The sequence below is a fragment of the Ceratotherium simum genome, chromosome 13 (assembly GCF_057802395.1).
Source record: "Ceratotherium simum simum isolate JZ-2026a chromosome 13, ASM5780239v1, whole genome shotgun sequence".
Classification (NCBI taxonomy): domain Eukaryota; kingdom Metazoa; phylum Chordata; class Mammalia; order Perissodactyla; family Rhinocerotidae; genus Ceratotherium; species Ceratotherium simum.
The window spans coordinates 37416720-37433591 of NC_141912.1; the positions used below are offsets into that span (position 1 = coordinate 37416720).

General features: G+C 42.4%; 2 protein-coding genes across 3 annotated transcripts in view; one reads left to right on the forward strand and one right to left on the reverse strand.

Annotated features, from left to right (window-relative positions):
• Window positions 1-4451, reverse strand: part of SLC26A8 (solute carrier family 26 member 8) — a 66017-nt gene extending 61566 nt beyond the window's left edge. The window contains exon 1 of the mRNA XM_087437867.1: window positions 4267-4451. Coding sequence (XP_087293993.1) covers window positions 4267-4451 — 185 coding nt within the window. The remainder of the gene's footprint in view (window positions 1-4266) is intronic.
• Window positions 4452-13018: 8567 nt separating this feature from the next.
• Window positions 13019-16872, forward strand: part of MAPK14 (mitogen-activated protein kinase 14) — a 69646-nt gene continuing 65792 nt past the window's right edge. For both annotated transcript variants that reach the window (XM_004424214.3, XM_004424215.3), the window contains exon 1: window positions 13019-13258. In XM_004424214.3, the coding sequence (XP_004424271.1) occupies window positions 13143-13258 (116 nt within the window). In that variant the 5' untranslated portion in view covers window positions 13019-13142. The remainder of the gene's footprint in view (window positions 13259-16872) is intronic.

A 16872-nucleotide genomic window follows, 5' to 3' on the forward strand; every position in this document is an offset into this window, starting at 1 on the left:
ACTAAAATTTTTACCAGATATTAACTCTATGTGACTTTAAGCTGTAATGTGCAGAAATTTATAGAAAATATAGAATATGGAATCCTGTGCTTAAGGAGACAGCCATGTAAAGAAAAGGCAATAAAATAAGGCTTTATTATTCTTTAACCCAGTGAATATCAACCAGAAGCAATTTTGTTCCCCAGGGGACATTTAGCAATGTCTGGAGAAAGTTTTGGTTATCATGACTGGCATCTAGTGGGCAGGCAGAGGCCAGGGATGCTGTTAAACATCCTACAATGCACAGGACAGCCCTCTACAAGAAAAAATTTTCTGGTCCAAAATGTCAATGACGCTGAGACTGAGAAAACCTACTTTAACCTTTAGATCATCTAAAATAGCAGAATCGTTGTAAATCAGTCAATCAGTTAATCAGTCAATCAGTAAAACTAATTTGGTTTTAAATTGCTTTTTGCTATTTACATTTTAGTATATGCTGAAAGCACAGAGTATGAAGATTTTTCATGTATGAGAAGTAGTTGGATAATTCGGCTTTGACTATAGCAACAAATATAACTTTAGTGTATGCAAGGCTGAAATGTGTGCTCAGAAGAGAAGTTCACATATGTTTGACTCTCACAACTACAAGTGTTACTATCCCTAACGTAATTAAGACCAGATAAGTGTAAATGACTTTGCCAAGATCACAGTAGTAAGAGTGGGCAGAAACCAGGTCTTGAGTGTTCTATCCGCCCTATTACCACCACAGTTCCTATTGACAGCTGTTAAATTCTCCTCAGGAGCCAGGAGCAAGACCATTGGTTTGAAAGGAACATCACATTGCTATTTATATGAGCATCTGTGGGTGTTAGGCAGGTGCACAGAGTGTGCTCTCTCCAACTATGGCCCTCCATGAGGGAGAGCAGAGCACGGCATTGGGACAGTTTCTTCCTTCACCTGGTCCAGTCTCTCCTCCTCTTCACATGCTACTTGGTGGAAGACCCGCCACCCTAGGCAGAGTCATCAAAGCTCTTTAGCATGGCACAAAATAAAATGGATGTGGAATAATGAGGATCTAAGACTTAAAGGAATCAAGGAAGGAGTTAGAGGAATAGAAATTGAAGCTGGTGGGGGAACAGTATAAGCATTTCAACATGAATCTAGATTCTAGTTAAGGCATCCTAAAAGTGAGGAATGTAAGAGGCGATGTGAAAGCACAGAAAAGATTTTGAAAAGAAAGGGTATATTTGCAGTTGTTAACTAAAAGGGAGAAAACGAGGAAAGAGATGAGGTTTTCTGCAGAAACGAAGAGAGGGATTTAAAAGATTATTTTTTTACAAAAAAAGACCCACTTATATAGTGTTTTCTGTTTGTTAGGTGCTTTATAAATATTCATTTCACCTTATGAGGTAGGTGCTATTATCATCCCCATTTTACAGATGAGGAAACAGAGGCACTGTACGGCTGGATAGCTTACCTAAGGTCACACAGTTGGGAGGCAGCAGAACTGGGATTCGCAACCAGGCAATCTGGGTTCTGAGTCTTGCTCTTAACCACAGTGCTGTGCTATCTTTCAGGTTAAAGTTCAGAAATGGTTATAACTGCCTGTTGTACAAGTAGGGAATAAGAACTGCTACAAAAGCCCATAAGAGGCAGAACGGGTCTGTCTAAGGATAGGGCAGGTGGAGGGGAGTTAGGTTGAAATTTCTTTGGTAGAACTTGTTTATGATGAGGTATAAGTCAGGAAAAGACTATCCTTTTGTCAGAAACAGAGCCAATGTGGCCCCCAAATGCCCCCTTTGACATTGACCTCTGACCCATCTTGGAGCAGAGAAAATGACAGTAGTGATGTAAGACTGGGGAGGGACATCTAAGACCACAACTTGCAATAGGCAGGATATGGACAAATGCCCTAGAGAGAGGAAGGTCTGCAATAGGGCTGTGTGGAGGCCTTCCCCACTTGTCACCCAAAACATGCCAGTTGTGGGTCATAAATCAAGAGATGAGAGAGATTAATAAGTCCAGAGTGAGTGAGGACAACTTGAGTAATTAGGGTTAATATCATGACGTAGGTCACAAAGAGTTCTTATTCTGAGGTCTATGGACGCTCGAGGGGTGTGTAGATAGAATTCATGGGGAAAAATTATATCTTTATTTTCACTAACCTCCTAACTGAAATTTATTATTCCTTCAATTATGAACATTGACAACCAACCACAGTAGTATCAGCAGAACTTGACTTTGCCACCAATAGAAATCACAAATATTTTCATATTACATTAAAATTGCTACAGATATCTTAAAATATCATTTATATTCATCACTACTTTGAAATTATGGTAGTTATTAGACCCACATTGTTAAATAACATAATTTTGGAATTTTTCATCTTTTGGTAACTATATTTCAATGTAATTGGTTTCTTTTATAATCCTATGTACTTTATGCATTAAAAAATATTCTGGCCAAGACCATTTAATGGGGAAATAACAGTCTCTCAAACAAATAGTGCTGGGAAAATGGGACATCCACATGCACAAGAATGAAGTTGGACCCTTACTTTATACTATATACAAAAATTAACTCAAAATGGATCAAGGATCTAAATTTAAGAGTTAAAATGACAAAACTCTTAGAAGAAAACACAAGGGAAAATCTTCATGGTCTTGGATTTCACAATAGTTTCTTAAATATGACACCAAGATCACAGGCAACAAAAGAAAAAAATAGATAAATTGGATTTCATTGAAATTAAAAACTGATGTACACCAAAGCACACTATCAATAGAGTGAAATGACAACCTACAGAATGGGAGAAAATATTTGCAAATCATGTATCTGATAAGGGTTTAATATCTAAAATATATAAAGAACTACAACTCAACAACAAAAGACAAATGACCTAATTTTAAAAACGGCAAAGAAAATAGACATTTCTCCAAAGAAGATATACAAATGACGGATAAGCACATGAAAAGATGCTCATATTTAGTTATTAGGGAAATGCAAAAAACACCACCCAAAACACCCACAATGAGATACCACTTCATACCTACTATGACGGCTATAATAAAGGGAAATAACAAATGTTGGAGAGGATATGGAAAAAATGGAACACTTGTACGTTGCTAGTGTGAATGTACAATGGTGTAGCTGCTGTGAAAAAGTATGGCATTTCCTCAAAAAATTTAAACATAGAATTACCATATGATCCAACAATTCTACTCCTAGGTATACACCTAAAAGAATTGAAAACAGGGGCTCAAATAGTTACTCCTATGCCAAATATTCATAGCAGCATTATTCACAATAGCCAACAAGTAGAAACAACCCAAGTGTCCATCAACAGATGAATGGATAGACAAAATGTGATATATACATACAATGGAATATCATCAGCCATACAATGAAGTACTGACACATGCTACAACATGGATAAACCTTGAAAACATTATGCTAAGTGAAATAAGCCAGACATGAAAGACAAATATTGTGTGATTCCACTTAAATGAAATATCTAGAGTAGACAATTCATAGAGACAGAAAGTAGAAGAGAGGTTACCAGGGGCTAGGGGAGGGGAAAACGGGAAGTTATTGCTTAATGGGTACAGGGTTTTTGTTTGCGGTGATGAAAAAGTTTTGAAAACAGATGGTGGTGATGATTGCATGGTTGCACAACATTGTGAATGTCATTAATGCTGCTGATTTGTACACTTAAAAGTGGTTAAAATGGACAATTTTGTGTTATATATATTTTATCACAATAAAAAAGTAAAAAATATTCTGAAAAGAGGTTCATAAGCTTTACCAGACTGCAAAAAGGTTCATAGCACAAAAATAGGTTAAGAGTCCCTGAACGGAAGGAGCCACATAGTCACAGTGAGTATCAGAGGTGGTAGATTCTACGTTGATGACTGCACGTACTGTGTAGGCACTGCTGGATAAGAGATTAGAAGGCTCTCATGTGGCTACCAGTAATTAGTCCACCATAGTTTCTTTCTTTGTTGCTGTTAGGAGACTGATAATGATGGTTAATCAAGCTAGATATTTATTAAATATCCCTAGATGCTGTGGGGGACATCCAATGTCTTTATAACCAAGAAGTTTACAGTCAAGAAGGTGTTACAAAACAAACCACAAAAAAACAACTGAAGATAAATTACATAATAAACTAAGGGTTCTAGTGACAAGAATTCAGAAGAGGAAGACAGAAGTAGGCACCAAGAGAGTCAAGTAGGGTTTCGGTGCTGCCAGCTTGGCAGCAGCTGGATGACCGCACAAACGCACCGGCACTGGACGTGGTGTCTGAAGGTGGTGATGTTGATGTCCATGTTCCCAGAGGAAATGGTCTTCCTTCTGTGTTCCTGTTGAAAGGTCTCCTCATTGTACACATCTCGCTTAACGTCGTACGTGAAAGAATTTTGCCTATATCTAGAGCCCAAACCCTGGCTGCTCCTCTCTAGTTGCATCATTCCTGGATGAGTGGAAAGAAATCAAACAAAAAACAATTAAAAAAAAAATCTAGACCCTCGGCACATTTTTATGGAAATAAAATTTCCATATAATGGTACCTTACATGTTGCGGTTTTATAAAACTTTCTCATGTATTTACAACTTTATACTCAAAACCACTCTATAAAGAATGCAAGGTGTGTATTATTCTTATTTTCCAAATGGAAAAACCAAAGCCCAGAAGTTTAAACAGTCTTGGCTATTTAATAATTAGAGTCAGGACCAGAACCCAGTTTTCTTTATATGCAATTATGTTGCTATGTTGCAGGGAAATGATTAAGAGGTAAAAGTCAGTGTTAATCACCAATTTTCACTGAAAATGCTAAAGGTTAAGTGGTCAACACAGTGTTTTCTAACTCCTTCTTTACCTAAAATAACATCCATCATTATCCCTTTACCTTTTCCTTTTCTTCATAACACTTCCCAGCACCTAATTCAATATTTGTCTATTTATCCACTGTCAGACTAAAGTATACGTCCAAGAGACAGGTCTTTGACTGTTCATGGCTGTATCCCTAGGCCAGGAATAGTGCCTGACACTTAGCAGGCCCTCAAGAAACATTTCTTGAATGACTGTCAAGTATCCAGTTAGTGGCATCATGGTGTAGCAGAAAAAGCATTGCGCAGGGTATCAGGAGACTGGGGTTCTAGCCCTGGCTGTTTTTCTATCTAGCTGCATGATTGGTGGGAAGTTTCTTAGAAACTGAGTTTTAGTTTCCTTGTCCATAAAATGACATGGTTGGACTGCATGATCTTTAATGGTCACGTTAAGCTTTAAAAATCTGTATCGTCCTGCTCTTTTAAGAGAATGATAAGGAGAAGATAAGGATATAGATCTATCTCTGGGAGAAAGTATAACCATTCTTGATCATCTGTGTTTCTGAATAATAAAAAGGCATTAACTGTAAAATTCTTCCACATACATGTGAAAAAGTATGTATATATATATCGCACAGTTAGTAAAAATATAGGTAAACACTCAAATTATGTAGATTACACAAATTGTTCTTTTATAGGTGAGGCTGCAAACAAGTTTAATGTATCAGCAACTTTGTTTTCCTTCAGAATGATCATGTATCATCATTATCTTCATCACCAACATTTATAGAGCACTTACTATATACCAAGCATTGCACTAGATTTTTTCATGAGTTATTTAATTCCCACAACAATCCTAGTACTACTATTATCCCCACTTTATAGGTGATAAAACTGAGGTTTTATAAAAGTTAAGTAACAAAGCCATAGTTATATATTATATTTTTTACCCTCAAAGCTTTGGGTAGCAGTAGTGTGCTGTATAACACCTGTGAACTAAAGATTACAAATTCAATATAGAAGTGAGAATGTAGTTGGGGAATATGAAGAGAATGGAAGAGGTATTTTACAATGTATCACAAGAGAATTAGTACTTTGCATCATTTACATAAAGAAAAAAGACAGATAGAACTGTACATTGAAACATAAGTAATATTTTCCCCTTTCTTTCCCCCACCCATAGGAATATTAATGCAGTCTTCCCTACTTTTCTCATGTAATCATTTAATAAACTTCCATTACTAGAAAATATCTGTTCCTGGCAACTCAAAGAGCCTAATTAACCTGCTAATTATAAATTATATTGAGATTATAAAAATTGCCATCCTGGATTGATCCAGGGTCTAGAATCCAGCATTTTGTTTCTGAAATTGGCAGTAAGGGCAGGCTGGTGTGACAGAGGGAACGTGTGAGCATCAAGGCCCGGTGGGAACAGTGGGACTGGTGAAGCCAGCAGCAGCTACTTAGCTCCAGCAATGTTGCTATGGGTCATGTGGGGCCCAGTGTGGCCGGATCTGATCTTTTCCAAGAGAAGCAATAATTCCAGATTTTTATGTGAAATCCTCTGATTTTTAAATGTTGTCAATTAATTTACATATTTTTAAAAACACTGTGTGTATCTAACAAAACACCAGTGAACACCATTCAATCTGTGGACCACTAGCGTGTGACCTCTTCACCAAGAGCCTTGTTGTTAAAGACACAAAATATCCTCATCTCCTCCCATCACAAATTATGGTTTATCCCCCAAGACTTTCTGTCTCTCTCTCTTTTTTTTTTGCTGAGGAAGATTTGCCCTGAGCTAACATCTGTTGCCAATCTTCCTCTTTTTGTATGTGAGCCACCGCCACAGCATGGCCATGGACAGACAGGTAGCATAGGTCTGCACCTGGGAACTGAACTCGGGCTGCCAAAGCAATGTGCACTGAACTTAACCATTAGGCTACCAGGGCTGGCCCTCTTACTTTCTTTTAAAGCTAAAGTATTTATAATTTTTGTTGTAGTACCCTTTGGAGGTATTATATCCCATTAGTTCAGTTAAGGAAAGTAGTATTTCATTTTATTGTCTTCATTCTACATCGTTTATGTTTCAAGAGGTGGCCCCCATCTACTAGAATAGGATTTGGTAAGTTTGTCTGCTTTTATTTTCACAGTTTTATAAATTTCTACCATATGCATTCTTGGCCTTCATTTGTTTCTGACTGAAGAATGCTATCTCACCTGTGGTCAGTTAAGTTAGTGTTCCACAAATATTTGCTGAATGCTAGGTGCTCTGGGGATATAAAAGAACAAAGACTCCACACTTTGGTACAAAAAAAAAAAAAACCCCAAAATATACTGCTGTAAGAGTTTGGAGGTGGGAAAGACAGGAATTAACATTTATTGCTGCCCAGCCATATGCCAGGTTCTTCACACACATCATTTCATGAGATAGGTACTATTTTCCTGAGAATGATTATACTCATTTTACTAATGCATTTAATGAGTTCCTCAGAGTCATACAACAATTAAGTAGCAGAGCCAGAATCTGAACCCAGTCCTTCTGATTCCAAAATAGATGCCCCATTCAAATACCATGTGATCTCCTACAGAGTGGGAATAATAATCCCAACCTAGAGGGACAGGGAAGGCCTCCCAGGGGAGATATAACTTGAGTTTCACTCTGTCTAAACTGGGATCAGGGAGGAGAACAAAGTATTTCACGAATAGGATAAAATTACAGAGATAATAGAAGGCAAGCAATACAATATATCTGAGTAAAGTCAGTGTTAAGCCCAAAAAAGTAGGTTGAGGCCTATTCCTGGAAAGTCTTGAATGCTGGGTTGGACCTGGACTTTTTAACTGTTTGAGCAGGAGTAGTAATATGCACAGAGACATGCTTTGGGAAGATTAATCATGTCAGTGGTATGGTCTAGACCTGTGCTGTCCAGTACAGTAGCCACTGGCTACCAGTGGCTATTTAAATTTAACTTAATTAAAATAAAAAATTCACTTCCTCAGTCGCCCTAGCTACATTTCAAGTGCTCAAGAGCCAAAGGGCTACCGTACTGGACAGTGCAGGTGTAAAACATTTCCATCATCACAGAAAGTTCTATTGGACAGTGGAGCTAGGAGAGACTGAGGCAAAAAAGACCAATTGGAGACCATTACTATTACGGTAGTCTAGGGGAGAGGTAATCAAGTTGTAACTCGTGGAACCACAGTGAGCAGGGCTAGAAGGGGCAGGTGGAAAGCTGTCTTTAAAGGCCTCATCACATGACTGGCTAAAGGCAGCAAAGGGAAACACAGGATTTCCTTATTGGTTTTGTTAGTAGTCATCTCTGGAGTTTCTCCAGCTCCATTTGTCTTGCTTCATTTCATAGAAACCCTAGTGGTTCGTTTTCATGCACCAGCAGGACTCTTCCTGACAAGGTATGAAGACCAGAAGCTCCTACTGACAAGTAGCAGGTGCACTTTGGTGTGGAGAAGGGGACGCATTTCAGAAAAAAGTGATCTCAGCTACACTGATAAGATAATGCCCTTTCAGCTGAGACAACACAAGAAGGAGTCTCTGTGACTGGCTCCTGAAGACATCAGTGTCAGGGGCCTCCACATGCAGTGTTATCAACAGCAAGCTACGTTCCACCTATAATCTTCAAGATAAAGGTCCACTTAGAAAACAATTCCCTGATGCTTCCTGCTTCCTGCCCTGATGCTTCAGACAAAATATTTAGGTGGGTGGACCATGGGTCTGAACTACTTAAGGTTTCATTTTCTTATTCTACAAATGTGACATACTTTTGGGCCTCTAGATTCACTACTAGCTAATAGAAATTAGTTTAATCTCTGTAGCCCATACTTCGTCCTCACACAAATAGCATCCACATCATCTGGGAACTTGTTGAAATGCACATTCTCAGGCCCCACCTAGTATGAATTAACTAGAAACTCAGGATGGGTCAGTAGTCTGGTTTAAGAAGCCCTCCAGGTGATTCTGATACACAATAAAATATGAGGACCACTGGAAATGTAGCCAATTATCTTTATCTAGTCAGTCTTTCATTGCTAAATTTGGGGGCATGTTAAAATAAAGGTACTTTTGACCTAGCTCCTTCATCTCCCATACAACCCTGTCTATCCAGCCATCCATTGATTTATTTATATAATGTGTTGAAAGTATTTTAAAAGCCAAGAATAAAAAATTTAAATGCAACCCAATTTTCTGACTATTGACTCAATAGATGTGAAATCCTGAACCTTAGTTTAGTTGCAAGAATATCTCTCCCCTGATATCGTCATCTTTCATATGGTCTCTATAATTGTGGGAAGGTAAAATTCACTTGCAAAATTTCAAAATAAGCATTTGTAATTCCACCAGAAACAACAGCCCTTTGCCCATTACTACCTACGTTTTTGTGGGGAATGTACATGGAATATACAAAAGGCACAAGCAAAGAGCACTGTGTTTAGTACCCTTAAGTCACTCTGTCTAGTGGCTGGGGATGAATAATAAAGATGGCAGCCCTCAAGGAGCTGACCATTGGACAGCTGACCATCAGACGGCTGACCATGGGACACATAAACAACTACCTTTGCTGCCACGTGGTGAGAAGTATTAACAGTGGGGTGTGTTGGAGAGAAACTCACTTTTGGGGTGGGGATGTTGGAGAAGACTTCCCAGGGGCACACTGATGCATATATAGGCCTTGATAAGAGAAAGGGGCCCAGTGGGGTGGGAGTGGGGCCTCAGTCAGAAGGAACAAAATGAACAAGAGCAGTGAAGTCCGAAAGTACGAGGCGCGTCTGGGCGGTCAGGCCTCAGGAGGAGATGGACAGGGTGGTCCGGTGACGCTCGGGCAGCAGACCAGTTCTGGGGCTTCTGACAACTCAGACGAACGAGTTGGAAAGAATTCAGCTTGCAAAAGGCACGCACTGTCTCTTGTTATTGCCATTCCATTCAGCCTTTCAAAAGTAGAGACAATACCTCTGGGAGATAAGCTCCCGGGGACGACCGTCATTCATTCATTCCACAAATATTGACTGAGCGCCCGCGAGGCGCCTGGCCCTGCCGGTGACGGACGCAGCCCCGCCTGCTGCAACGAGGGGCTGGTCCCTCGCACCCGGACGCCCACAACCTGCAGCCCCGGGCACCCGGGCGTCCCCGGCAGCGGCTCACCTGGCTCCTCGGCTGGGGCGGGAGTGCGGGCGCTGGGGTCAGACGCGGCTCCGGCAGGCTGGCGGCGCTCCACGCGGACGCCGGCGGTTCCCGAGCCGTTGCGGCCGAACCCGGGGGCGTTGGGGGGCGGGGGGGTGGGGTGGGGAGGAAGGGGAGAGGACAATAGTCGGGCGGAAGAAGAGGAGCATGGGCAGCTGGGGTGGGGAGCGGCGAGAGGGGTACTGCCCTCCGGTACCTGGACCGTGGGAGCCCCTTACCTGTGCCACCCAGGCCTCCACTTGCCTCGAGGTTTGACTACTCTTGATTGAGGGCCTACTGGATGCATACAGTAATTCACTTAAATCTCCTGACGACCGTGTCAGGTTAGAACATGCAAGAGGAAACCGGAGGCCAGAGGGTCACCAGGTCTCCAACCCCAGCCCCACAAGCCTGGCTTCCCTCACTGAAGGACACTCTCCTGCCCAGGTCTCCTGCTCTCCTCCACCGGCTCCTCCAACCTCCTCCTTCGGAAGCTCAGGCCCTGTCACTGTCTCGCACTACCCTTGTATTCCTGCCCAGTTGCAGTTTTACGCTTGCTTGATTACTGTATTAATATTAACATATCACTCACCTTACCTATTCCTTTTTGTAAACTGTCTCACTCCATAAGGGCAGGTATTTTCATCTATTTCATTAACTGCAGTATCACCAGTGCCTAATACAATGTGGTAGATATAAGTAAGTGCTCAATAAATGTGTTGAATGATTGAATGATTGCCCTGCTAAGTGTAAGCTCCATGTAGGCAGCAACTGTGTGTTTTTTATTATTTTAAAAAATTTTTTATTTATTTATTTATTTATTTATTTATTTATTTATCCCCCAAAGCCCCAGTAGATAGTTGTATGTCATAGCTGCACATCCTTCTAGTTGCTGTATGTGGGACCCGGCCTCAGCGTGGCTGGAGAAGCCGGGCGTCGGTGCGCGCCCGGGTTCCGGCCGGGGCCGCCAGCATCGGAGCGCGTGCACTTAACCGCTCAGCCAGAGGGCCGGCTCCTGTGTCTGTTTTTTAATCACCTTTCCATCAGAAGTGCCTGTACCTAGTAGGCATTCAATACACAGTTGTCGAATGAGTGAGTGAAGGTACTGCTAACTTCATCTTTACCCTTTCAGTCACTCTCACCTCATCATCCCAACTTGTTGGATAAATATCTGGATTTCTTAGGATTCTGCATGCAAGTTTCCCCTCTTGCATCCATCCACTCAACACCTTGATTCCCACTCCCACCCGTCATTTCTTTACAGCCACATTTTTGCTGTCACTTCCTCCTTCAGCTTCCACTACTTCTTAGAAAGCTCCCTAACATGCAGGCTGGCTTGGAACATTTTCAAGCAGCGTGTTTTCATAGGCATGAGAATCAGGGTAAGTCACATGGAATCCAAAAAAAAAAAAAGCTTTCCACGAATCGCCTATGACCCTGGTTTGGAGTTTTATTTATTTTTTCCTTGAGGAGAACTGAGGATCCTGCATCACCTCCTAAATTGAGATCATGGTCATTGTTCATAATTTGTTCAGCAAATATTTATGGAACACCTTTTATGTTCTAGACACTGTGCTAGATGCTGGGACAAGATAGGCAAAGTCTAAGCACTCCAAGGAATGTATAACACAAAAGAGAATGACCATGGGAAGTGATAAGGAGTGTCCTGGCTTGGACTTAGTTATTTCTCAGGGAAATAACTAAGAGACTAAGATAGGGTCCAATTCTTCTGCTTATTGCAACAAGCTTCAGCATAGGAATAGGTTGGTAACAGTGTGGGTAGGTATGGGGTTATAACACCCTGCCCATTCACATTTATTATCTTGTTGAGCTTTACAAATGACCCTATTAGGTGGGAGTGTAAGGCAGGAATTCTCTTTTGCATCAACTGGAAGTGAGGTCTAAGAAAGGTCAATTGACTTGCCTTATGTGACACTGCCAGAAGACCACTCTCTGCCCAGTTCTTCTTCCTCTGAGAGGCATGAATCAAATGCTTAAAATCCTCGTCACTGGAAGCTCTTCAGGGCAGAAGTCAGTTTCAAACCCTCAGGGTAATGGTTTTAAAAATGCTTCTCAAAGGGAGATGCCAGAGACTTTCCTGAATCAGAATTACCTGGAGCCTATTGTAAAAATGCTCATTCGTGGTGGACCTATCCAATTAGATTCCCTGTGGGTCCTGGGAATCTGCATTTTTAAACCCCCAAGGTGATTCTTCTGCACATAAAAGCTTGAGAACTACTAGGAGAATTTGGGTGGAAAACCTCAGCCTTAATGCAGAGCTAATATTTGCTTTGGGGACAGATTTTGTCAGAACTTCGAACTAAGCCATATGTCCTTGAGCGGATGGAATGCAACGGCTTTCGGGCCGAAATCTTTCTCTTTTATGTGCAAGTACTTCTTGGAAATTGAGGGTTCCGCTGAGCAGTCGCTCGGCTGCTGGTGGCTACCCAAAGTTCAAAGATCGTTTGGCTCTTTTCCCGACACCCTATTTGTCACTGTCGCTTTCCACCATGGGGCCAGGCATTTGCCCCACCGACCACTGTGCGGCGCACGCGGCATGTGTTGCCTGGGGCACCCCTCTTTCCCGGGTCCGCCTTCGCGCCTTTAAGAACAGTCTCTGGGAGTTCCTCCCTCTGGTTGCCAGCTGTTGCTCTCTTCTCGCGAGAACTGCTCCTCCCGTCCTCTCCCCTCATCAACCCCCTCCCATGGGCAGGTTCCATATTGGGTAAAATCTCGGCTCGCGGAGAGTCCCGGGAGCTGTTCTCGCGAGAGTACGGCGGGAGGCTCCTGTTCGCTGGCTTTGGAACGGCGACCACTGGAACCTCCCCGGGCGCTGCAGCTGGAGCGGTAGTCCTGCGGCGCAGCCGGAGTCGGCCTGGTCGGGGAGAGGGTGCAGGGAGAGCGTGGCGGGCGCAGCCTTGAGCCCCGGAGCGCGCCTCTGCCCTTAGCAGGACTCGCTCCTGTGGCTGAGGCGCGTCCAGGCGCTGCGGTGACAGCGGCCGCGCGCGCGGGAGTCTGCGGGGTCGCAGCAGCCGCACCTGCGCGTGCGGCCGGCGCGGGGTCCCCGCCCGGCCGGGCGGGCGACGAGGGCCGGGAGCGGGTGCGGGCGCAGGCGGGGCCCCGCTGGGCCACCTCCTCGCCCCGCGGCCGCCGCTGGAAGATGTCTCAGGAGAGGCCCACGTTCTACCGGCAGGAGCTGAACAAGACAATTTGGGAGGTGCCCGAGCGTTACCAGAACCTGTCCCCGGTGGGCTCCGGCGCCTATGGCTCCGTGTGGTGAGTGTCACCGGGCTGGGGCCGCGGTGGGCTGGGTGGCCCCTCATGTCCGAGAGCCAGGCCTGCTCCCACGGCTCGGCGATGCACCAAGCGGCAGGAATTTTCCTTGGGGGAGGCCATCGATACCCCTTCGACCCTTGTCCTGCACGCCCTGTACGCCTTGCACCCCTCACCCTGCACGCCCGGGTAGGTGGTCGACCGTGTGCAGGACGCGGATCCGCGGATCCGCGGTGGGTGGTGGTGCTGGAGCTCGGCCCTGGCTCGCACCCTGTGCGTTCCCCTCTTGGGGGGTTGCTGCTCCGGGGACAGGCGCCGGCGGGGGCCTCTCTGCGGGGTGTGTCTGCTGGCGTCGAGCACAAGGACCCTCCCGGAGGACTCCGGGTGCCGGAGCCCGCCCTCTGCGCAGACAAGCCCGGGAGCTGCCGGGAGAAGCAGAAGGGCAAAGCCCGACCGGGAGACTGCGGTCATCCCGACGAAAACGACGACGAAGGGCGTTCTCTCCGGGCCCTTTTGCAGACCTCTGTCGAAATCCCATTTTCAGAAGCGTTCTTTTTGAATTCGCAGGGACCCAGAGAGCTTAAAATACCGACTTTATCTCGGGGAGCGCGGTGCCAGCTTGAGTGGTGTGTTTCCGATTCGGTTGAAAGCGTATTTCCTTTCCGCAGAGGGGGGGTGGGTGGCGGTGCCTGCAGGAACACTGCGCTCGAGAAACTGGCGGCCTCGCTGATTAGTCACAGACCACCGCTCATTTCAGTATTGTTGGACAAAACAGTTTTCTCATTTGAGCAAGTGAGATTCAGATCCGTTGGACGCTCTCAAGATCAAAAAGTTGTTAACAATGCTGGGAGGTATTGTAAATATTTTTTAATTGCGATAATTCTTGTGAGTACTGTGTTTTTAGACTCCCTTGGAGAGTTTGCAGGGAACTTATCTATCTTTATAGCCTGAGTACGCGATGGTTTTAATAAGGATATAGAATATATAGGAAAGGAAGGAAGAGGCATTTTTCAGCTGTAATTCACACTGTGGGTTTTAAAATAAATTGATACCATAAGATTTCCCGACCTGAAATATTTCACTAACTTCTCTAACTTTCAAGGTTTTATGCACTGTATTTTAGATTTACTATAATTTGAGAGCTTTGAAACTAATTCGTGTAATTCGTGTACGTGCGTCGTTTGAAAAAGGGCCTATAAAATTACTTTTTGTTTCACAACAAATTCCAGGCTTTTGGACGTGTTAATCTTTAAATGGAATTCCTGTGTTTCTTAAAGTCACATCACGAATTTCCTGTTTGGTAGAATCTTCTGGGTAATTGAGATTGTGCAATTGCGTCCAGCAACAGATCATATTGCATTTTCTAGTTCAAGCTGCTTGAGTTATGTTGTTGATGGTACCCTGCTTGATATCTTTTTCCCATTTTTATAGTATGGCAGTTTGCATTTTAAGGGAATTTGCAGCATTTTTATATATATATGTATGTTATTGATTTGCTAATTTTCAGAGATAGATTTGGATCATTGCTCCTTTAATAGCTTATTAGCTTGCCTCCAGTTTTCATTCTTGAATAGACATATTATCTGTAGTACCAAGTTTTTCTTTCCAATGAAATTTAAATTTTAATGGAGTGATACGGCAGAATAGCTCAACTATGAGGAGTTTAGTGTACTTGCTTGCAAGGTTGCAAGAACTGCTTGCAAGGTTTCCTAACTGTTGGTGTGAATAGCTCTGCACTGGAACTGGAGGTCCTGATTTACAGTGAAGTGCCTTTAAAATGAACTCCATATTTCTTTATACTATTCTTTTCTAGCTTATAGAAGCCAGCAATATCTGACCCTTGGAAGTAATTTTCTTAAAGAGGTTTTTAAAAATAGGTGATACATTCACATTGTACAAAATGCAAAAGGTATAAAAGAATATTCAGTAAAAAGTGTCTTTTCTTTTCCTGCTCTCCAACCATGCTATTCCTTTCCTCAGAGACAACCACTTGTTAAGTTTCCTGTGTGTCTTGCCAGGGAGGCAGAGTTTGTTTGTTTGTTTCTTAGTAGTATTTCTGCTAAGGGGATTTAAAGTGTAACCTATAGCATGTTGGCGAGGAGGATACAACTGATACTTTGTGATACTTTGTGACAATGGACTGTAAACAAATGTAACTGATTTTGGATTGAAAATACAAGTAAGTGTTATCCCATTCAGAGTAGTTATTTGAAGTTGTTCTTTCAATTAGCAACTTTTCAGGTGTGGCAGAAAACATTGTTTTGGAACTTTTCTTAGAATCCGTTTTGGAGCCTGTGTTATTTTTCACTGTCTTCATCCTTTGAGAGCAGTTTTGTTGTAGGGAATAACAAAATCAAATTGAATCCAAATAATTTAGAGAATTTGGGCTCAAGTCTGGTGAAAAAGATTAGGCAATCAGGTTGGTGATACTGTTTTATGTCAGATAGGAGTTGTGACTATAAAGCAGTGACACAGAATTTCTTGTATGACTTGTAGAACTGGATCTAAAGTCTGTTCCAAAAAAGAATCTGAAAGTATTTTAAGGAATGCAACATCACTGAAATATGTCAGTTTCCTAATTTGATTGCCCTGAAGTGTGATACATGTTGATGTGTAACTTAAAATTTTTTTTATATTAAACCTATTTTCATTATTTTAATTTGTACCAAGTATACAGTAAAAAAGCAAGTAGCAGCTTGTGTGATAACCGACTGAATCAAAGATCAAGGAATCAGACTAGAAATTTGAGAATTGATAGGGTTTTACAAATAAGCCTTTCCTTTTTAAGGGGTAAAGGGAACTAAACTAAGTCTTGCAGTTTTAAGGAACTTTGTGCATTGTCTGTAGGGGAAATGAAGCAGAATTGTTAAAGAATATGTTGTTGCAAAGCATTGATTTTGTGGTTTTGGGACAGAAGGGGGGCGTCTTTGTGGTGAGTTTAAGGAAATATAAACAGGAACTTAAATGCCTTTCCTTTGGGGTATGGTTTTTCCAGACCCTTGCTGTTGATTTGAGGATGTGGGGCACTGGTAACCATAAAATAGGTGAGAGTTGAGAATTACTCTTAAATCGTATTCAATTGTTTGTTCAACAGTATTTATTGAATACCAGCTCTGGACCAGGTAGCGGGCTGGGTTTCTTGAGATGGAGTGCTGAACAAGACAGAATAAGACAGTCCATTGCCTCAGAGAGCTCATAGCCTAATAGCCTAATGGGAGTAATAACTGCATTTTACAGATTGCTTACTGTGGTTCCAGGCATTGCGCTGTGCAGTTTGTATTTATCGTTAGTATATAAAATATATAACAAGACTTTTAGTAAGAGTATGGCAAAATTTACTAAGAAATCAAATCCAATTTCCTAAATACTTTGTGGAACAAATTGTATATAAATAAACATAATACAAATAAATGAAGCTAATTTTTTTTAGTATTAATGGCCATTCACCATTTAAATTTTTTTTTTTTTTTTTTTTTAGAATGAGCCAGGGTACAAATAAATAAAAATATGTCGCTATTGATTGTGCAAAGATGACTTTCTTGACCCTGATCCATGAGAAGGGTGTGCTCTTCACTTTTCTAGTGGTGATAATAGGCCCATGCTGATCTTCCTTCCCA